Source organism: Engystomops pustulosus, chromosome 3 (assembly GCF_040894005.1).
Source record: "Engystomops pustulosus chromosome 3, aEngPut4.maternal, whole genome shotgun sequence".
NCBI classification, from domain to species: Eukaryota; Metazoa; Chordata; class Amphibia; order Anura; family Leptodactylidae; genus Engystomops; species Engystomops pustulosus.
Window position 1 is genome coordinate 130,669,538 of NC_092413.1, and position 23,564 is coordinate 130,693,101.

At 41.0% G+C, this 23,564-nt stretch overlaps 1 protein-coding gene across 4 annotated transcripts in view; it reads left to right on the top strand.

Annotated features, from left to right (window-relative positions):
• The window catches only part of SLC17A5 (solute carrier family 17 member 5), a 36,450-nt gene extending 16,616 nt beyond the window's left edge, over positions 1-19,834 (top strand). For all 4 annotated transcript variants that reach the window (XM_072142124.1, XM_072142121.1, XM_072142123.1 and 1 more), the window contains exons 4-11: positions 879-966; positions 5,181-5,267; positions 5,682-5,800; positions 6,176-6,334; positions 8,152-8,284; positions 17,440-17,587; positions 18,317-18,407; positions 18,493-19,834. In XM_072142124.1, coding sequence (XP_071998225.1) covers positions 879-966; positions 5,181-5,267; positions 5,682-5,800; positions 6,176-6,334; positions 8,152-8,284; positions 17,440-17,587; positions 18,317-18,407; positions 18,493-18,630 — 963 coding nt within the window. In that variant the 3' untranslated portion in view covers positions 18,631-19,834. The remainder of the gene's footprint in view (positions 1-878; positions 967-5,180; positions 5,268-5,681; positions 5,801-6,175; positions 6,335-8,151; positions 8,285-17,439; positions 17,588-18,316; positions 18,408-18,492) is intronic.
• The last annotated feature ends 3,730 nt before the right edge of the window (positions 19,835-23,564 follow it).

Consider the following 23,564-nt stretch of genomic DNA (forward strand, 5'->3'; position numbering starts at 1 on the left):
TGGGCGCGACTTTGTCTGCGTTCGCAAGCGCAGACAAAGCGCCCTGTGTGGCGCCGGCCGAAGTGTGGAAAAAAGGCCATTCAAAAATCACTAAAGCCTGGAAGAGAAAACCAATCTGTGTCCATAAGCCAAAATGGGTTCAGTGATAAATCGTTCATGGGAAAAAAAAAAAGCCAATGTGGATCCACCCTTAGGGTGAAGACACACATGGCGTTTTTGGGCCGTTTTTACTAAGTGCGTTTTCAGATTGTAAAAAACGCATGCGTTTTTAAAAACGCATGCGTTTTTTGAAAATGCTGGCGTTTTTGTCCGTTTTTCCGCAATTGCGCAATGAAAAAACGGCCCAAAAACGCCATGTGTGTCTTCACCCTTAGGCTGGTGCCACACGTAACGCTTTGTCTGCGTTTGCAAATGCAGACAAAGCCGCACCCACCAGGGCGGAGCGCGGCCCGATCGCATCTGCGTTTTTATGGAAACGCCTGTGATCGGAAACGAGCCGCCGGTGTTTTGTGTTAATTTAATGCAAAACACCGGCGGCTCGTTCCCGATCGCAGGCGTTTCCATAGAAACGCCAATGCGATCGGGCCCCGTCTTGGTGGGTGCGGCTTTGTCTGCGTTTATTCTGCACCAGATTAATCACCCAGCACCAGACACTAAGATTAATCTGGCTCAGCAGAGAACTGTCCACTACTACTCTGCACTGGTCTAAAGTTGATACACCTCCCCCATTGTGCTCATTCCAGAACGTGTGGTGATGGAAACACACATGCTTTTTGACTGTGTTTTCCAGTGCAGCCAAAGCACATCCAAAAATTCAACATGTGAGCATTTAATTCTGAATGTCTGAACAATAGTAATGGGTTTTAATGTCTTTTTAGGGTGTGACCTTTCCAGCCATGCATGCAATGTGGTCATCTTGGGCTCCTCCTCTTGAGCGTAGCAGGCTTTTAAGTCTGTCTTATGCAGGTGCGTATAGTAAAATTATCAGTTATTAACCCAGCAATAATAATAAAGTGCCACACATGTATGTGATCTGGACATCAGCCTCAGGCCACATACAGAGGCTGTGAGCTAGCGCATAGACTACTACTGGGTGTAGTTGGACACGGTACATGCACCATGTTTCCCTGTGCTGTGAATGTGCCAATCGGCCACACTGCAAATTATAGAGCAGGTTCTATTCCTGCTAGTCTTTTTTTTTAATTGACAACAGTGGGGTATTGCCAATGTCAGCAAGTTCTCAAACAATGGCACACCACGGCCTTTTGTCTTCGCGGTCTGCATGCAGACACCGTCTTGGGCATGAGGCCTACACCCTTCTCAGTGGTCAAAGTGTACATAAAAGTACATTGTAGGTTTCAAACTTCTGCAAATTAGCTGCAGTAAAATGGATCCAAAGCTGTCAGAGACACATAGGGACCCTAAGGAAAAGCCTATAACTGATTGTAAAGGGGGGCGGTCAAACGTGTACGTGCTTTGACTAAGATTAGAAACGTAATCACTATGCATGGGTGCGTGCCATGGCCCTGTGGCATAAGCATTTTTATGCGATAAGTGTCTTGTATTGTTGAGGGTACTGTCACACACTGTGCTGGGACAGGGGGCCGTTCCTGGATCCGATCTGATTAGTGTTTCCAGTGAAACTCATATGTTTCACAGCAAATGCTTTCAAGGCCCCATTGCGCTAGTGCTGCGCTTAAAAACGCAGCACTACATGTGACCGCACTCAAATGCAAGACACGGGTTCTGGTTAGAAATCACATACGGTTCCATGCACGCTTTGATTTCATTTCTAAACTGAGTCAATGCAGTACATTTTACCTCACCCTTGGAATGCACCGTCATACACGGCCGTCTGCGCCATTAATCTGATGGTCCAACGGACCCCTCTTTTTCGCGATCTGCAGGGGTCTCAGCACCCTTTCCTTTGTGGCAAAACCCCTTTAATGACCACCATATTGACTCTTTACGGTGGACACACATTGCGGATGCGCAGTGAAAGCACTGCGTTTCCAATCGCAGGGGCCGTGCCTAGGCCCGATGTCATTAGCTTTTCCAGCGAATGTGATTGTTTACCGATTGCATGTGTGAGGGATTTTCCCCAAGGCTAGCGCCACGCGTGACTGCACCCTAAGGTTACTCCTTCTGTTAGCACATCTCAGACCCGCTACTAACACCTACACCTGTGATTAAGCATGACCACGGCGTGAAAGGAGGATTCCCCCCTGGTTCAGAATTGGTGTCACCCTGTTTGTAACAATCTGTACAATAAATCTAAAAAATAGTGCTAAAAATTCAAAACAAAAACTGATGATTCTTTCTGTTCATAGTTTAATAGTCTCATCTCTCATATGTTTCTAAAAAAATGATGTGTATGTGACCGTACAAATCTGCTCTAAATGTCGCTTCTTTCACTCTATGCTTGCACCGATCGCGGCTATTAACCATGTGATTGCCGCCGTCGGCGTTTAAAAAAACGGGTGGCACGCGGACGCCGCCATCTTTAATGCGATCGCCATCAGTTGCCATGGTAGCCTCGGGTCTTCTTTTGACACAAGGCTACATGGCTTCTGCAGATTCGTTACAATGAGCCAGTGGCTCATTGTAATGAATGTGCTGCAAAAATGCCATATATTGCAATACAGAAGTATTGCAGTATATGGTAGGAGCGATCTGACTATCTAGGGTTAATGTACCCTAGATGGTCTAAAAAATAGTGAAAAAGAAAAAAAAAGTTTAAAAAATTAATAAAATATTAAAAATTCAAATCACCCCCCTTTCCCTAGAACGGATATAAAACATAATAAACAGTAAAAATCACAAACATATTAGATATCGCCGCGTCCCAAAATGCCCGATCTATCAAAATATAAAAACGGTTACGGGCGGCGGTGACCTCCGAGGCAGGAAATGGCGCCCAAATGTCAGAAATGCGACTTTTACACCTTTTTACATAACATAAAAAATGAAATAAAAAATGATCAAAATGTCGCACAGATCTCAAAATGGTAGCAATGAAAACGTCGCCTCATTTCGCAAAAAATGACCCCTCACACATCTCCGTGCGCCAAAGTATGAAAAAGTTATTAGCGTCAGAAGATGGCAAAAAAAATTTTTTCTTTTTTGTACACATTCGTTTAATTTTTGAAAATGTATTAAAACACAATAAAACCTATATAAATTTGGTATCACCGCGATCGCACCGAACCACAGAATAAAGTAGGCATGTTATTTGGAGCGAAGAGTGAAAGTCGTAAAAACTGAGCCCACAAGAACGTGACGCACGTGCGTTTTTTTTCAATTTTTCCACATTTGGAATTTTTTTTCAGCTTCGCAGTACACGGCATGTTAAAATAAATAACATTACGGGAAAGTAAAATTTGTTGTGCACAAAATAAGCCCTCACACAGGTCTGTACACATAAAAATGAAAAAGTTATGGATTTTGAGTTGGAGAGCGAGAAATGAGCCGAAAAACCCTGCGTCCTTAAGGGGTTAACGGGGTATTCCCATCTGGGCATTTACATTTAATTGAATTAATTTGCCATATGTAAACATTTCTTCAATTGGATGTTATTAAAAAAATGTTCCTGTGAACAGCAGAGGTGGCCATATGTGGGGAAGCCATCTCGTTTCTAAGGGACAACATGGCTACATTTATGAGAAATTATCTTCACACAGGGACATTTTTTTTAAATAACATCCAATTGAAGAAATGTTTACATATGGCAAATGAATAAAATTAAATGTAAATGCCCAGATGGCAATACCCCTTTAAAGGGGTTTTCCGACAAAAGAAAATTCTCACATATCAGTGATGTTAACATAATAAAGATCATTTTTAAAGAAAACCTACCACCACAGATCTACCTGTTAAGGTGGCAGGTTCCTCTAATATATAATAGTATAGCCCTTTTTAGGGCCAATTCTTTTGTGGCCCAGAACTTTTATGAATTTTAATTCCCAAGGCTAATGCTAAGTTCTGGGCCTAGAAAGAATTGGCCCTAAAAAGGGCTATACTACTATACATTAGAGGAACCTGCCACCAGATCTACCTTAATAGGTATTTCCATGGTGGTAGGTTTCCTTTAACTCCTTGATTTACAATTTTACTCAGTGATATTGCTGTTTTAGCTCCTATCATTCCCTTTGCTGCTCAGTGCAAAATCCCAGAGTGTGGGGGTGGGGAATATCTTAGCAGAGACATTATTATCCATCTAGTTCTGTGAGCTTACAATGTGGTTAGATTATCAGGGTACAGGTTTATATACACTTTCATCTAGCTGACATTATATTAAAACATTGTCACATAGAAAGAGATGACACCAATGACAGATGCATGAGATGCCTGTTACATAGAGGCATGACAGACACTGACAGACATTTACACAGTTAGGGCTTATGCATACCATTGGTTAAATTGTTAAAGGGAACTTGTTTAAAAACTCACCAAAAGCGCACAGTTTCACTGGTGGTAGATGTCCTGCATGACATGCTTGTTTCTTTATAAACTAATTGTAACAGTTTTTAGTGCATAAAAATATATTTGCTACGGAAATAACTTTTAAAAGGTATGTAAATGACCTGGTGGCTGATGTCACCTCAGCGCCTCTCGTTACTGCAAGATTTTAATTTATGCATGACCCCTGCTGTAATTGTTCCGGCTGGGGAGGTTGGAGAGAGCACACACCCGGCCCTCTGACGTCACCGGCCGGGAACGAGAGGTAGGATCACAGAGGGGTGAAACAAATCAAAGCCCCACAACACCAAGGCGCTTGGGTGGCGTCAGCAGAATAATTTACATACTTTTAGAAGGATTTGTGCACTAAAATCTGTTCCAGTTAGTGCATAAAGAAATAAGCATCTTATTCTGGACATACTTGTGGTAGAGGTATATGAACTAAAGCTCAATCTCCTGCCTTTAAAAGTGACTATTCTAGGCTCATTTGCATATGGCTTTCCCTTGGGGAGTTTCAGCAGGTTTCTATAAAGAACCTTTCATACTCCGGGGGGGGGTCTGGATATTTAGTAGTGTACAAGTTGCACCAGTGTCCTTTGAAACCACCACAATTATTAATTTAAGATTTACTGTATACAATAAAGTAATTTTATTTAAGGTCTAAGTATATTATCAGACCTCCTTGTTTTATGTATTGTCTTTCTACCTTTTGTACATTCTAGGATGTCAGCTTGGAACTGTTGTATCTCTGCCTGTTTCTGGCTTAATTTGCTATTACTTGGACTGGATTTATGTGTTCTACATATTTGGTAGGTGATACAAGCTTTGTGTGTAATTGCCCTGTCTCAGTACAGTACAGTTTGTTTTTGAATGTAATTTTGCATGTCTTACATATACAGTCATAAAGACAGGCTGAGTCTATACTAGACTGGCAGGCGTTTATTTCTATTCTTCATGCTACACATGAAATATAACCAAACTCATGTTATGCTGTTCCCTTTCTTAAACCACCAGAAATGTTGTCCACTTTTTTTTTTTTTTAAAGTTCTTGGATATTTTGCTCATAACTTTCCCGTTTTTCATATAAACTTCCTGGATATTTCTTTATTTGCGTTATTAGTGTTTCCTTTTTTATCTTTTAAATTTTCCATGCATAATAAGCTGAGAAATCCTCATTGATCTGTCTCCCGTGTATTAATTTCTACCTTTCTCTTCATGAACAGGAGCACTGGGTGTTGTATGGTTTATATTGTGGTTCTTTTTAGTCAGTGATACTCCACAATCCCACCGCACAATATCAGACTCTGAGAAAGAATATATTTTGTCAACTCTTAAACATGAGGTAAGTGAGAGACTTATTTTAAGGTCTGTTGTCAGGTTAAGTAATTTTTTGCTGTAGGGCTAAGCTGTATCAATCAACAATGAGTAAATGAGCAGTGTGTGGATTTAAGGTAGATAAATACAGTGGCAGAGTACATAGACTTATAACAGTGCAGACCTGAGTCTGGGCAGAGCACCATCTCCAATGATGCTGTACACTGCTGAAGCTCCCTCTAGTGGCAAGTATTTAAAATAATTCTACAACAATTCACATGCATAAAAACCGCTTGAGAAGCATTATGTTTTTTTTTGTGTGTGTGAACCACAATAACAAATAAAACTATTTTCAATATATAATGCCTAACTATTATTTTTTTTTTTTTTTTTGCTCTTCTAGCTTTCTAAAGATACAGATGTCCCGATTTGTGCTATTCTGAAATCCATGCCGCTGTGGGCTATTGTTGTAGCTCATTTCTCTTACAATTGGACCTTTTACACACTCCTGACTTTATTACCTACTTACATGAAAGAAATTTTACGTTTTAATGTACAAGAGGTAAGTCCAGGATACAGCACAGCTTAATCTTATTTCTGTGAACAGACTTCTAATGCATCAGCAGGTGTTCTGTAAGGTCTTGTGTCTAGGTTATCCATGCTCAGGTCTCTCTCCATGCAGGATTGTTACCTGGGTTACAGAAAACTCTATATTAATATTGTCACAAGGCTTTCTTGGTAACCTTTTGTTGGTATTCCTATTTTGTAACAAAATATTTTTAACAAATAAATTGTTACAGAACAAGTTAAAGGGGTTGTCTGGGCCTTACAAAACCTATTGAAACAAAATGTTAGGAATATGCAGGCAGGGGAGAGGCACAGCAACAGATAGTACCATTGATGTTGCACTGTAGTGACACCCCTAATGTGATGAACACACCTAGTCTAACACCTCAAAGAAACAGATAAATCCAATGGTACCCCCAGGATGACAGGGCTATGCTCAAAATGTTGAATTAAAAATTGAATCTTTATTGGTACAATATAAACAAACAAACTATAATGAATATAACACAAGAAGAAGGCACCAAGGGTAAGGTGCCCACAAAGATACAGAGGACATAAAACGATGAATCACAGAGGAAATGCAGTCGAACCCGGACAGTATGAGGAAACTTACTTCTTCTTGTGTTATATTCCTTATAGTTTGTTTATATTGTACCAATAAAGATTTAATTTTTAATGCAACATTTTTGAGCATATTCCTGTCCTCCTTTCCTCTCATCCTGGGGGGTACCATTGGATTTAGCTTTACAAAACCTGTATATCAGCCTGGGGAATCTATATAGACAATAAAAATCTTATCCCTGTTCGCCCGTCACTGCTGAGCCCCTGTTTGCCACTCCTATCCGTCCACTGCTGATCACCTCCTACAGCATCACTTTTGATGCGCATAGGGCTTTAATCCGTAAAATTTTAAAATGCATATAAAAACATGTAATTTTTATTATCCCCTAATTGCATATTGACTTGGACATATAGGGGAACATTTATCAGGCCTTGTACACCCCTTTTCTGGCTTACAAGCTATTTCCTATTGCAATTCCTTTACGTCAACTCCGCACCATGTGGGTGTGAAGGAGGGCACAACCAGCATCAGATTAGGCTGGTGCATGGCGTTCCTGCCCCTCATCCACAGATCCTAGTCAGTTATCTCCTGCAAATGTGCCCGCAATGATCTTGGCAGTCAATAGCTGGTAGGACATCACATATGTGCACATATGTCAGCGTATCTGTATAAAAAAACAGTGGGTGCTCAACCCCAAGATCCTTGGATGGGATCACAGCCATATGCAGCATGTATGCAACCTTTATTTTATACATTCCAGACGGAATGGAAATGCATGAGAAAATAGGACATGATCTATAATTTTTTTTTTTTTTTGCATCTCAAACGGTACGGAGCACAGTACAGCAATTGAAATGTATTGCCATATTTCCCATTGAAACGAATAGGGCTGTATGCTACGCGTTTATACGCCTGTTTTCATACGTTCGCGTTGGGCACTGCGTCAGATTCATCAAAGTTTGTAATGCTTTTTGATAAACCTGTGGTTTAAGCATGCCTAGTATTACTTCCATTATCTAAAACAATGCACCAACATTTTACTGGACATTATAGCACAACAAATTTGCCACAAATGTTTATAATGCGGTCTACAACATTAGCCATAGAAAACATCTCATGTGAGCTATTGGATACTAACTCTATAGTCACCTTGATATATGCTGCTCTGTAAAGTCCTGAAATAATGTATACATCTTATTCTCAACCAGTTTCATGACGGTTTAACTATTCTCTTCTCTGTTTACTTTCAGAACGGCTTCCTTTCTGCTCTTCCTTACTTTGGATGTTGGCTTTGTATGATCATTACAGGTTATGTTGCAGATCTCATGAGGGAAAAGTTTAATTTCTCGACTGTTGCTGTCCGGAAGATATTTAACACTTTTGGTAACTTCCTTCTTAATGTTAACCTGTCATTAAACCTCAATCTGATCTGCTTGCATGTTATAGAGCAGGGGAAGATTGATATATAGTTTGTGGAAAGAAATGTAAAACTTATATTTCATACGATCAAACTTCTTCTTTTGAATTTGGGTAAAGTTGTGGGGTCTTTCTTTTTAGTGATTGACATCCCTCGATGTATCGTTGTGTATATAGAGATGGTTGCTAGTCACTGGAAGGACCATCCCCATTTCTTCACAGCAAAGAAAACCAAGCATTTTCTTAGTGACAAGTCCGCTTCAAATTGTGGTTGTGGTTATTGTATAGTGTCTGGTTAGCATTTCTGCCTTTTTAACCCCTTCGGGACTATTTTGGCCTTTAGGACCCGGTCCCATTTTTCAAATCTGCCCTTTTTCACTAAAAGTGGTTATAGCTTTGGAACGCTATGAGATATCCAGGAGATACACATTGTACTTCAAATTAGTTTCAAAAATTTGGATGAGATCTTTTGTTTAGTTATGAAAAAACAAATTTGGCAAACATTTTTAAAAAATTCTTTATTTTCAACAATCTAAATTCTCTACTTTTGAAGCAGATAGTCATAGAAGCCAAATAAATTCATAACTAACATTTACCAAATGTCTGCTTTATGTTGCCATGGTTTTTTAAGATTCCACATATTTTACTAGGATGTTATGAGGCTTAGCATTTAAGTGCCATTTTTCACATTTTTTGTAAAATCCGAATTTAGATGGACCTGCTCAACTTCTAATTGACACTGAGAGGCCTAAATAATAGCTAGACTCATACATTACTCCATTATGGAAACTACACCCCTCAAATTATGAAAGCACTTTTAAGAAATTTCTTTAACCCTTTAGGTTTTCTTTTAGGGGTAGAAACAAAATGGAGGTGCAGTCTACAAATTGTAATATTTTTTTCACAATACACTCATTTTGGGTGGAAAATTAAACATTTGAAATTGATTAAATGAAAAAAGGCTGCACAAAGTTTGATACCCAATTTCTCCTGAGTATACTGATACCCTATATGTGGTGGTGACTGCTGTATGGGCACACGGCCATTCTACAGATACAGATTGTTACGGACGCGGCAATACCAAATATGTGGGGGGTATTGTGTATTTGTGTTTTTTATACTTTAAGTGTTTTATGGGAAAGTGACATTTTAGGGGCTTTTATATTTTATGTATTTATTTTTTATTTATTCTAATGTTTAAACTTTACTTTTTTTTTTTTTACTTTTTTAACTTCTACAAACTTCAACTTGAATCAGCGATGCTCTGATCACTGATTCAAGTACAATACACTAGTCTACAATACCTATTCATTGTAGAGCAGTGTAAACTATCTGAGCATTCAGACGCATGTGCAGACAGTTTACAGTCAGACCCGGAAGGGTCTGACTTCTGGGAGATTGGGCAGCCCCGGGGCAATCGGCAGACCTCGGGGCTGTCCAGAAGTGAATTGGATCCCCTGGTAAGCGTCACAGGGGATCTGATCCATAGGGGGAAGACCCATCCACACCGCAGTCATGCTTGATCGGCTCAGATCACGGGTGTTACAGCGCGGTGTCAGCTGTAATAGCTGCTTCTCCGTTCGTGAGCCGGTGCCAGAAGCGGAATGCTATAGTACGTCCCCGTGCGGGAAGTATCTTCCCACGAGGATGTACTATTGAGTACTGGTGTGTGTAGGGGTGAAACAATGGTATCCTAGGTTTAAATCTTCCAGGGAAAACATTTAGATGAACGTTTCTCTCTTTTGAAAAGGTTTCTTGTGCATGTAGCATAATATCAGTGACACTTACCTACCGGTATTTATTAGGTAAGTAACCACTTGGCTCAACTGTCTCTTCACATTCTCAATAACATGCCAAAAGACCATTTAGAATCTGAAATAGCAGTGTTAAGTTCACCCTACTCTAGGTGTAAATCTTCTGCTTACCAGCTCCTTACCCCCTGCTAGTACAGGTATTGTTTTCCTTTTACTGATCAATGAACCATGTAAATGTAAAATTCATCAGAACAGCCCCATTAAAATACAATCTGCCACAAAAAACAATAACGGAAATTAAATAAATGTATGCTTTTAGAGGGGGATGGTGAAAAAAAATTAATTTCTTTAACATTTCAGCCTAAAACGGGCTATTCAGAAAGGGGTCAACATTGTAAATCCGAGAGGACTTAGTCTGTATTAAATTTTAATATTATATAGCAGTCATATTAAAGGAAATGCATTTTATGCATTGTGAACCAAAAATGCCTTGGGAATGCTGTAGCTACACTGATGCGTAAACATATCTTGTTTAATCCCTGACCCTAGTGGTTTTGCTCAAATAACAATTATAAAATTCAGGACCTGGAGTGCCTCCATAAACGTGTTACACAATGAGCTTCCTGAACCTTCCAGGCAGGACTAATCAACCAGAGCTGGATGACTCGCACACAGCTGTTTAGGGGATGGTGCAGCGATAGATTACTTCTGCCTGCCATGGACAACATAGTTATGATGTATTCTCCACTTATTATGGGCAGGACAAGGAGCAGTGCATAATTAGGGTGAGGAGAGCGCTGGGGCAGCCACAGGAGTGACAAAGCCTAATTATCATAATTTTTATAATTGTTTTTTTCGCAAAACCACTCAGTTTAGGGATTAAACAACATATATTTCTGCATTAGTGTAGCTACATCATTCTCGAGGTATATTTGGTTTACAATGAATTAAAACAAATGGTAGGTTTCCTTTAACCCCTTAGCGCTCCGCGCCGTAGCTGTACTGCGCGGCTTCCGACGATTAGCGCTCAGCGCAGTACAGCTACTGCGCGAGCGCATACTATTTTAGAATTGTCACCACGTCGCGAGACGTGGTGACATCGGGATGAGATTTGGGTGACAGAGGCAGGAGGAGTTCCTGTCTCTGTCACCCGACCAATCAAATCGGTCCCGCCCGCCGATCGCCGTGATTGGCCAGTCAAACCTGACTGGCCAATTACGGCGATTTTAGGCTAAAAAACGTGGTTTTAGCCCTTTCCTCTTCCTCCAGCGGCACCATTTTGGTTTGGTATCGCTGGAGAGAGGAGAGAGCGTTACTGTGTGCACCAAAATACACTTTTACACTATAAATAGTGTTCTGATCCTTATCTGATCCCTATTGTTCCCTACAAATTCCCATCCCTATCTGTTTTTTCCTGTGTCCTGTGTGTTCCCTGTGTGATCGCCTTGTGTGATCCCACGTGTCTTCCGTTTTTCCCTGTCTGTCCCTTCTGAACCCAAACGCACTTTTCAGTGCGCTGTGTTAGCGTTGTTCTTCACTGGACGCACTTTTCAGTGCGCCATGTGAATAGCGCTGCACAGAATCTTTTAGCAGTCTTAGCGGTAGTTAGTTTGTCTTAGGGCAAGCTAGGTTCATTTGTAGCGCCTTTTTGCGCGGTGCACATAGGTTTTTTTAGCGCCGTAGGTGTACCCGTAGCTACTTTTTGTGTGTGCCATCTGTGCGGCTGGTCCGTGTGGTTTGGTGTGCATTATCTTTTTTTTTGTGTGTTATCTGTGCGGCTTGTCCGTGTAGTTTAGTGCGCATTATTTTTTTTGTGTGCTATCTGTGCGGCTTGTCCGTGTAGTTTAGTGCGCATTATTTTTTGTGTGTGCCATCTGTGCGGCTTGTCCGTGTAGTTTGGTGTGCATTACCTTTTTTTTTGTGTGTGCTATCTGTGCGGCTTGTCCGTGTAGTTTAGTGCGCATTATTTTTTTTGTGAGCTATCTGTGCGGCTTGTCCGTGTAGTTTAGTGCGCATTATTTTTTGTGTGCCATCTGTGCGGCTGGTCCGTGTGGTTTGGTGTGCATTATCTTTTTTTTTGTGTGCTATCTGTGCGGCTTGTCCGTGTAGCTTAGTGCGCATTATTTTTTGTGTGTGCCATCTGTGCGGCTTGTCCGTGTAGTTTGGTGCGCATTATCTTTTTTTTTTTTTTGTGTGCTATCTGTGCGGCTTGTCCGTGTAGTTTAGTGCACATTATTTTTTGTGTGTGCCATCTGTGCGGCTTGTCCGTGTAGTTTGGTGTGCATTATATTTTTTTTTTTGTGTGCCTGCTAGATGGTTTATCCGTGTAGTTTGGTGCACATTATCTAATTTTTCTAGTTCTATATTTTTTTTGTGTGCAATGTCTCAGAAGACGTACACCGTGTTGGAGGCATATAACATGCTTGCCTCTGACACCGAGTCAGCTAGTGGGGATGATGGTCCCTTTTACTTATCATCATCCTCCTGCTCATCTTCCAGTGACCTGGAAGGACCCCCAAGAAGGCGCCGTAGGGTTCCAGGGACTTCTGCAGGAGAAGTGCCTGGGACTTCTGCAGGAGAAGTGCCTGGGACTTCTGCAGGAGAAGTGCCTGGGACTTCTGCAGGAGAAGTGCCTGGGACTTCTGCAGGAGAAGTGCCTGGGACTTCTGCAGGAGAAGTGCCTGGGACTTCTGCAGGAGAAGTGCCTGGGACTTCTGCAGGAGAAGTGCCTGGGACTTCTGCAGGAGAAGTGCCTGGGACTTCTGCAGGAGAAGTGCCTGGGACTTCTGCAGGAGAAGCGCCTGGGGCTTCCACTGACCCACATGGGTAGCCCCAGATAATTATACCCCTCAGGTCCCTGACTTTTTGGGCCATCCTGGAATTAACTTTGACACGACAGGGCTCAGAGCTGTGGACTTTTTTAAGTTTCTTTTTGATGAGGAGCTGCTGAATATTATTATATTTCAGACAAATCTCTACGCTGCACAACATATTGCCCAAAACCCCACATCCTTTTATGCACAACCCTACAGGTGGACCCCTGTCACTGCAGCAGAGATGCACAAGTATTGGGGCATAATACTCCTTATGGGGATAGTAAAGAAGCCTTCAATCAGGGACTACTGGAGCACAGACATACTGTACCACACCCCCATGTTCCGCATGGCAATGAGCAGGATGCGCTTTGAAGCCATCCATAAGTTTTTGCACTACACTGACAACACACAGTGCCCACCCAGAGGTGACCCCAGTTATGATCGGTTATTTAAGGTCAGGCCCATATTAGATCATTTTAGTGCCAAGTTTGCCCAGGCATATACCCCCGCCAAACATGTGAGCATAGACGAGTCCCTGGTACAATTCAAAGGGAGACTTCACTTCCGCCAGTACCTGCCCAATAAGAGGGCAAGGTATGGTGTGAAGATGTATAAGCTGTGCGAAAGTTCATCAGGGTACACATACAAGTTCAGGGTATATGAAGGGAAGGACTCCACTATAGTGCCCCCAGAATGCCCCCCCTTCCTGGGTGTTACAGGGAAGATAGTGTGGGATTTAGTGCACCCACTGCTGGACCAGGGCTACCACCTCTACCTGGACAATTTCTACACCAGCACCACCCTGTTCAAGTGCCTCACTTCCAGAAATACTGCGGCATGCGGCACTGTTCGCAGAAATCAGAAAGGTCTCCCTAAGTCGCTGCTTGGGCAAAAACTTAAAAGGCACGAAAGCAGGGCACTATGCAGCGACTCTGTATTGTGTGTTAAGTACAAGGACAAGTGAGAGGTCCTTGTATTAACCACAATACATGAGCACACCACCACCCCTGTCCCAGTACGAGGTGCCAGTACAGAAACCCCCAAGCCAGACTGTATTTTAGATTATAATAAATACATGGGAGGGGTGGACTTGTCTGACCAGGTGCTTCAGCCGTACAATGCCATGCGGAAGTCGAGGGTGTGGTACAAGAAGCTGGCCGTGCACATCATGCAGATGGCATTGTATAATGCTTATGTGCTGCATCGATATGCCGGCCAGAGGGGAACTTTCCTGGAATTTCAAGAGGAGGTAATAAAGTACTTTCTTTTTGGAGACCAGGAAGGGGGGAGTGCTAGCACATCTGGAAGTGAGGCCACATCACGTATTGTACCAGGGCAGCACTTTCCAGGAGTAGTTCCCCAAACAGCCAGCAAGGGAAGGTCACAAAAGAGGTGCAGGGTGTGCTCCAAAAATGGCATTCGGAAGGACACCATTCATCACTGTGAGACATGCCCAGAAAAACCAGGGTTATGTATGAAAGATTGCTTCCGAATTTATCATACATCCCTGGATTTTTAGAGTACCCTGTTGTTACCTTGACGCACAGCTTATACATCATGCCGCATGCCGCACCTTCCCTTCTAAGCCCTGCCATGTGCCCAGCCTGTAGATTACTGCCCCGTATGCTTTACCCGGGAAAACATGCATCATGATTTTTAGGGTGTTTGTCTCCCATGGCAGCAGCTGGGCAAAAAATGACATAATGGATATTTTTTATTATGCATTATCCATTATGCACTTTTTCAGGGGTCCACCTGTGGGGTTAAAATGCTAACTATACCCCTAGATTAATTCATGGAGGGGTGTAGTTTCCAAAATAGGGTCAGTTCTTAGGGGTTTCTACTGTACTGGCCCCTATTGGCATCTACAAATCTTTCATGATGCCAAAAAGAAAAAAAAAAAGTACAATGTCTGTGATCCAACAAGTTATTCCCTTTTGAGCCCTGCCGTGTCTCCATTCTACAGATTATTGCCTCCTATGGGGTATTGCCCTAACCGGGGTAACCCGCAGAATGATCTTTGATGTGTTTTTCCCCAGTGGCATGAGTTGGGCAAAATACTTTTGTCACTTCAATGGCATATTTGATAAATTGCAATACAATTGTTTCTCTGCACTACTCACTTTGTATTACATTTGAGCCAGCACCTTAGGGGTTAAAATGCTCATACAAGCCTACATACATTCTTTGAGGGGTGCCCTTTCCAAAATGGGTTCACTACTTGGGGGTTTCTATTGTACTGGTACCTCGGGGGTACCCCCCATTACCAATCTAGTGAAAACGAAGCTTGAAAACCTAAATTGTGCTTCTTTCTTCCTGACCCCTGCCGTGTGCCCAGTCTGTAAATTATTGGCACATGTGTGGTATTGCCGTACTCGGGACAACCCACAGAATGATTTTTGGGGTGTTTGTCTAAAGTGGCATGGGTTGGGCACAGTATATGAGGCACTAAAATGACATTTTTGAGATAAAAACGCAATTTTTACTCTGCACCATTTACTTTGCATTCAATTTTGACCAGCGTGTCGGGGGTTAAAATGCTCACCACAACCACCGATAAATTCTTTGAGGGGTCTAGTTTCCGAAATGGTGACATTTTGGGGGGTTTTCTATTGTACTTTACTTCAGGGGCTCTTCAATTACACTGTGGCACCACAAAATATTTGCAGCCAAATTGGCCTTCCAAATTCCCAGTATCGCTAACTCTGTTCTGGACATCGCTGTGCGGGGAAACAGCAGCTGACATCCACATGTCTGGTATTGCCGTACTCGGAAGAAGCAGGGCAAGAAATTAGGAATATATATTTACCTCAAATTCCTTCTGAATGTATCCATTTTAGTGCTAAATTGGAAAGATTGAAATCAAAAATTGAAATTTCAAAATTTCCACTCCATTTTCATATGCTTCCGGAAAAATAATTAAAGGGTTAACAGACTTCTTAAATGCTGATTTGAATAGGTTGAGATGTTAGTTTCATAAAATGGTGTTACTTGTGGGGGTATATAGTACATAAGTCTTTATAGGGCACTTCCAAACTGAATTGATCACCAAAAAGTTCGCATTTTTCAAATTTCAAGAAAATCTGAGAAGTTGCTACTAAAACTTCAAACCTTCTCACATCCATAAAAATAATGGAAACGTAAAACAAATTATGGATATAAAAAGAAGACCAATGGCAAAAGGTTTCTATCAAAAAAAAATTGTGGTATCACTTTTTGTCTAAAAATTATAACATTTGAAACTTTGAAAATAGTTATTTTTTTCAAATTTTTCCTAAATTTTTGAATTTTTACCCCCCAAAAAAGGAACGGATCACCGAAATGACACTACTAACATAAACTACAATGTCTCACGAGAAAACAATCTCAAAATCACAGAGATATCTTAAAGCGTTGAAAAGTTATTACCACAGGAAGAGACACTGGTCAAATTTCCAAAAAAAGTTGCGAGCCTTAACCTGCAAACAGGCTGCGTCCTTAAGGGGTAAATGCAAAATAAACAATATAATCTCATTATTGTAATCTACCAAAATTGTAAAAGAAGATTAAAATAAAACTATTTGCCAAATAAAGTCCATTCAGTCCAGAGGGAACACTAACTAACTGTGGCCCTGTGACACAAAAAATACATTGTTTGTGGCCTGTCTGGGGCCTGGCTTAAAGGGATTGTCCAGGATTTTAAAAAAATTAGTATACGTGGCATGAGCTATAAAAATGATAAAACTCTCATACTTAGGCACACCCACCCACATATACCTATTTTTTTAAAATATATTTACCCCTGATATACACGAATTTACAAAAACCTACAAAATACCTTTAACAAATTTATACAAACACAGATTGTTGTAATTTTTTTTTTGTATTGCCAAAGCGGATCGGTATATCATTATACCATAAATTCCTCCCAATATTCAAATTTAGTTCATCAGTTTTGGTCTGGTAAATCTTGTCAGAACAAACTCCGTAAAGCTGGCAGAACAGATTATAATCTAGTGTTATGACTTCATGAAGTTGCTTAGATTACAATATGACACATACTGCAGGCTAAAGTACGAAACATAGAACTCTATCTATGATTGTATGGTTAGTAAGGCCTCATGCACACGACCATATGGGGGCCTCTGATACAGGTACACAATTTGCGGCCGTATCAAATACCAGAAGAATCTATGGCATTTGGTTATGGTTCTATGAGCACACAGCGTCTTGTTGCGCCACAAAATATAGGAAATGTCCTATATTTACCTGGTTTTACGGTATGCCCGCTCACCTTCAATGGAGAGGGGAGTGGTGAGGAGTGCTCATTTCCCCTCCCTTCTCCACCAGGCTGTGTGCTGTGCCTGGGATCCAGTCACGGAAGCACATGGCCATGTATAATTGGTCTTTGTAAGCTTTGAGGAAAGTGTTGTGGTCCACTGTAGTGATAAACAAGCCTTTACGTCACGAAGATTTGCAGTATCAATTTCTGGAAATAGTATTTCTGCCATCCCAGACTTGTTGTGTGAAGCCTGGTTCTAACAAGCTGTGTCTTTCCTTCCATCGTCTGTAGGAATGGTTGGTCCTGCCGTGTTTCTGTTGGCAGCCGGATACACAGGTTGCAACTATACTCTTGCTGTAGTATTTCTTACACTATCAACCACCATAGGAGGGTTCAGCATGTCTGGATACAACATCAATCATCTAGATATTGCACCATCGTAAGTACTGTAACCAGTATGAATAAAAAATTTTTTACCAGCAATAAAACAAACAACTTTAATTATACCTATGTTTTCTAACATCTCATTGCATGGTTAATTATCAAGTTTACGGTAAATAGATTTTTAATGTTTTTCACATGTCTGTGTTTTTCAATTGATCCATTGTCTGTTCAAAACAATTTAGAGCCTGTCCTAAAAACGAAAAAAAAAAAAAAAAAACACGTGTAGACATAAACTGTAACAAAACTGATCCATTTTTTGAACAGACAAGCCTGTGTGTACAAGTCCTTAAACCCAGAATGAGCAGTTTTTAAAGTTCAGTTAATGACAAGTTTAACAGATGTTTTCTACAAATCATTTTATCTATCTGTTTTGTTCACTTTGTTGGATAACGTTCTGCCTGTAGATTGAGCTGAATTGAGTCATATGAGCTTGTGCACACAGAGGATTGGGGAGTTTATATAGAACCCTTCCTTCTAAACTTTTTTCCAAAACCACCAGTGTGGATCTACAGTAGTAAGACCGGGCCTCTGGTGTTCTGCAGGTTTGCATGTGGATGGGGCTTGTCTGTCTGTGGCCACCTGCAATAGATTTAGTAGTGATATGGAACTGTTCTATACTATTTCTATAACTACCATAGAGGAGAAATAGGAGAAACAGTGTGGCTTATTTGCTATGCTGTTTCCGTAATGTTTACATCTTAAACTTCCCTTTCTTGATTTACAGTTTTGCTGGTCTTCTACTTGGAATCACAAACACTTTTGGTACAATCCCTGGAATGGTTGGGCCAGTTATTGGCAAAGCGTTAACTCATGATGTAAGTGTTTTTTATAGAATCAATGTTAGAATATGGGAAAGTATTACAATATAACTATTTTATTCTCCTTGTTCTCTTCTTGCAGAACACAGTGGCACAATGGCAAGTCGTCTTCTACATTGCAGCTGCCATTAATATATTTGGAGCCATCTTCTTTGCAATATTTGCCAGTGGTTCAGTTCAAGACTGGGCAGTAGGAACCAAGAAAGCCCAGAGAAGCTAAGGGCTGCTGAATCCGTCAAATACACCATTATCCTCTTCAATTGTCTCAGACAACACCCTATAAAGCCTGTATTGATCCACAAAAAGAATGGATAAGACTTTGATGTATACATGCTTGTCCTGAGCACTACCACTGTACATAAGGGAAGCTGCTAGTGCTCAGCATGACGCCTCATACCTCACTTTGTTGCCACATGATGCCTCACCTCAGTTTAAGTCAGTTTGAATTGTGACTACGTACATATGACTTTGCAGCACAGCATTTGCTCATATAGTATTTAATGTAGAAATTAAGTGCCTTAAGTATGAAATCCTAATTTATTATTTGGTAATATTGTGCTTCTGCGAGCTTCAATTCCTGAGGTTTTGTCTTTTAAAATACGTCTGCGATCTGCAGACGCTGAACACATTTTACAGCGACACATCCCTGTTGCACATGGGAATATGTTTTAAACACAAACTGGTGTTGATGGTGCTTAGACAGAAAATCCTTCTGGGTAAAAGGACCTTGGATGGATTTCTGAAATAAAGGGAATTCCATGCACACACATACTTTCAGTTAAAAGTGGCTTTAGGAAAAAACTTTTTGTGTGCATTGGACTATGAGCTAGATACTTTATATGTAGAGGAAGTCACATTACTCACTGGATGGATCATATGATGGAAAAAGGGACTTAATAATATATACATGTTTTGGGGAATAATTTATGCAAATATTAGCAACAATAGATAAGAGAAATTAATACTTCCAATGTCAGTCTTTTACAGCAACTAGATACTTACTGGGTGAACGTGGAGATGACCTATGAGCAGGCTGCATTGGCTGGAGAAAATTGTCTTGATCTAAATAACCAATAAAGTTCACTAGTCACAAATGTATAATATTGACCAATCCCTAATTATCCCACCATAACTATTATTCATACAGTAAAGTAATTTATGGTGTGAACATAAAATTCTGTGCTTATTTATACTAAAAACATGTAATTCTTTAGCAAGACGTGCCTACTTTCCATCTGGCACATGTAATGCTAAGAGCTATACAGAGCACCAGTAGGTGGCAGTATAAACCAGCGCTTCCTACGTACATGCTTATCAGTGCCTTCCTTGTTGAATTCGTAAAGGTGCATGTATGTAGAAAAAAACTACTTTTGACTATTGATCAGTTTGTAAACTATGTTAAATAAACACATTCCAAAGATGCATTTTGCATTCGTATTTTTTTATACGACAATAGGTTTTATAAGGACAAAGGTTTTGAAACACATATCCACTAACGCTTTATTTTCCAAATGAGTTGCAAAACGAATAGAAAATAGAGATTCCTTTTTCTCATTTGAAGAAATAATTTTCTCCTTCAAACTTTTTTCATCAGAGAACGCTCCCTTGCTGTAGTTCCAGCATTGTAGACCCTTGGCCTCTAGCTGTTCATTTGCTGAGGTAATCTGGAGAAATTTCACCCCATGCTTCCAGAAGCCCCTGGATTGGCTTGATGGGCACTTTTTGCATACCATAGGGTCAAGCTGCTCCCACAACAGCTAAAATAGTTCATGTATAATTTGGAGGTGTGCTTTAGGTCATTGTTCTGATGAAATTGGCTCCAATCAAGAGCTGTCCACAGGGTATTGCGTGGCATTGCAAAATGGAATGATAGCCTTCCTTATTCAAAATCCTTTTTCGTCACTATACAGTTCATGCTTCACACCACTCTATCCAATGCTTAACATTATGCATGGTGATTAAATCATTGCATACAACTGCGCAGAAACCTCTGCAATGAAGCTCCTCGAAGACTGCTGTTTTTGAGTCCGCAGAACAGTGGCAATTTTAAGACTGGGGAGTATTGCAGAGTCGACCAGTGCAGAGTTAAAGGCATAAGCTGAGGAGTACAAGGCAACCTGCAAAAACTATAATCTGACACTCTATGAACTCCACTGGACACTGGCCCTCTGCCCACCCAGGGAGACCCACTATGTGCAGGTTATTACACAGAAACCTGTTTTCTAGTCGTCTGCTTTTAGGCACAAAAAGATCTACCTTGAGTGAAAGCTCTCTAAGGGTATTGGGAACTGGAAGAGGAATTCATGGTATACCCTCTTACTGAGATTCTCGAGGTCTTTTTAGAGAAACCCAACATCAACTCTTACTTCATCAATATTGGTAGTCAGGGATGTGATGCCTCGTTTTCTGGGTTCTGGGGACACAGCAGAGCTGCAGGCAAATCCCTCTAGCTTATTGGAGGCAGGCGACGCTTTGGAAGGACCCATACCACATCTGCCACACTTGTCCCTTAGTTGATAAAGAATTTTGTCTTGATTCCATGAGGGTTCCGGATAATTAGAACAAGATAACAGCAAGGCACTAGTGCAGCACTTGTCCGATAATATCAGCGGCTAGCCAGCCCTCACCCAGAAATTTTGATGATTATTGTAGATTCCATGGTTCCCTGAACAGGACCTCCAATGATAATTCAGCTCTGTCCACACCTTCTCACTTCTACTTTAGCACTGAACTTGGAATGACTTGACTGACCTGGAAGAACAGGAGGACTTGAGTCCTTTCTGGTGACCTCTGCTGGGGAGATGTCCTGGGCGCCCACACTGTTAGCCTCTCCTCCCAGTATATACAGCCTGCCCCCCCAGTAAATACATACAGTACTATTATATATAGCTGACGCCTTTTAAAAATAAAAAAATACTTACCTCCAGCCAGGTTCTCCCCTGCAGCTCCTCTTCAGCCAGCAGCTGAATGTGTATAGTAATACAGGCCGGCGTGTGTAACAATGTGGCATGTGTCTTGCAGGTGCGGCGCCAGTGTAATTGATTTTTCGGGTATTACGGACTTTCCAGCACTTGGCGAGTCGTACTACCGGTGGTAAAATGCCACCTCTTAAAGGGTCCGCAATTTGCCACCTGAGGCGGGGACCTAACCCCGCCTCATGGCAGAAGCGGCCCTGGTGGTACATCAATGGATCACCAGAATATGGGTCCGGTGTATGCCCAAATTTGTAGAGCAAATTATTGCACTTGCATCTTGGTGCTTTATTCATATCCATGGAACTGGTGGCTACTTCCATCGGTGCCATGGAGTGGCAGCACACTCAATTCATTTGGGGTACAACAAACGCCATTCTCTGTGTGGGATCCACTGCTGTATCCCTACCAATTGGCAAGTTATACAGGATAACCTGTTGGAACTGGAATTCAATATTCATTTTCCTTTCAAAAGCAAAATGTTTTCTGCACAACATATTGCTTTCCCTATGGCACAATTTAATATTCTGTGCTATGTACTGGAAATAATTGAAAATAAGTTAGTTAGCTTAGTACTGACCAACAGAATAATCCATGTCAAATTTCTCTCTAGCCTCCACCATTTCTAAGAAATCATTGTCATTTTTGTTGGATCAGCTCAGGTGAGCAGTTCCAGTCTGCTTTTCCCCAGGACTACTCACTGTAGAGAAGGGGTGTCAAAACACAACACCGTGAGTAACGGAGTTGCCCTGCCACTATGCTGTGTCCCCGACAAGCAGAGCATAGGTGCATGGACACTGATTTGGCCCGCGAACTTGTGTTTGACGCTTTTGCTGTAGAGTAACTAATCAAATATGGTACTTAAACTACCCTAAAACTATGCTAAGTAGTTTACTGTCAAATGGGTGGTCCTGACCAGAATCCTGCAACATGACTCCACCCATCGGACAGTAGAGAGCTGAAAATATTTATATGAAATTAGAACAATTGCAACTACGTTAGAATCACTGGAACAATGCCTATCAATGGGGTGGAAATAGTTGGTGAAGGTCCTTTTCAAGGTCCCGCCACAGCATTTCAATTAGGGTTAGGCGTGGACTTTGACTAGGCTATTGCACTTTGATTCTTTTATTTTTCAGCCATTCTGTTGGAGATTTGTTGTTGTATTTGGGATCATCTACCTCATTAGCTGTTTAACGGATGCCCAATACAAAGCGTTCTTATGGCATGCAAACAAACGGATGACCCAACTCTTCTCCAAATTACTTCCCCCTTCACCACTATGTTTCACAATTGGAATTCATTTTTTTGTGCTGATATACTGTATTCTTTTTTTTTTCCAAGCTTGCCCTAACTCCCATAGAAATGAATGTGCTATAAACAAAGGGTACATTGATTTATATGGGAGCTACTTACAGAGAACAGCCTAGCACCACAGGATGGGACATTATAACATATACATAGAATTTTCTGCTCAGTATTAAGTAGAAGCAAAAAAAAAAAAACAGGTGTGTATCAAAAATACAAGAGACACCTATTTTTCCATTATACAGTACTTTATTGCATTCTTGATTTTGGCTAAGAAATATTTTTCATAGAAGCATCGTAAGTATAAAATATGATAGTATTGCATAGAAGACTTCTAAATGGATTTGCAATTGTACAACTACTGTTCCACGGTGTTCTGAAACAGGGACCTGAGTGTTCTGTACGGTATGTATAGTTATCACAAGGCTCTCTTCTAGGCTAAAGCATTTTCTGCACATGGAATTCTACAAACTCACAACTTGTTCCTCTGTAGAAGTCACTCCCTAGGCAGCATCTATCAAAGAGCCTATTTAGCGTGTATCGGAATGTGCAATGAATGCGGCTTTAAAGCATTATTACACAGTAAATCACAGCCTTGTTTCTCTCAGAAGGACCTCTGCTGGTAAGTGTAGATTGGTAGTAGGAAGGGCACACATACCTGTCTTTTCTAGCAGTGTATTAATATACCTAAATAGTAACTGAATCCATAAAACATTGAGGCACATTAACTGCTAAATTCTGCTGTGCTACAGCCTTCCAGAGTACCTGCTATACAGTACTGGTAAATACTATTATATTACTTGCTTTACAAGACTGTTACATTTACTGTTTTTGACAATTTTGGTGCTTTGTTGAGTCAAGGGTCGTAGTTTGC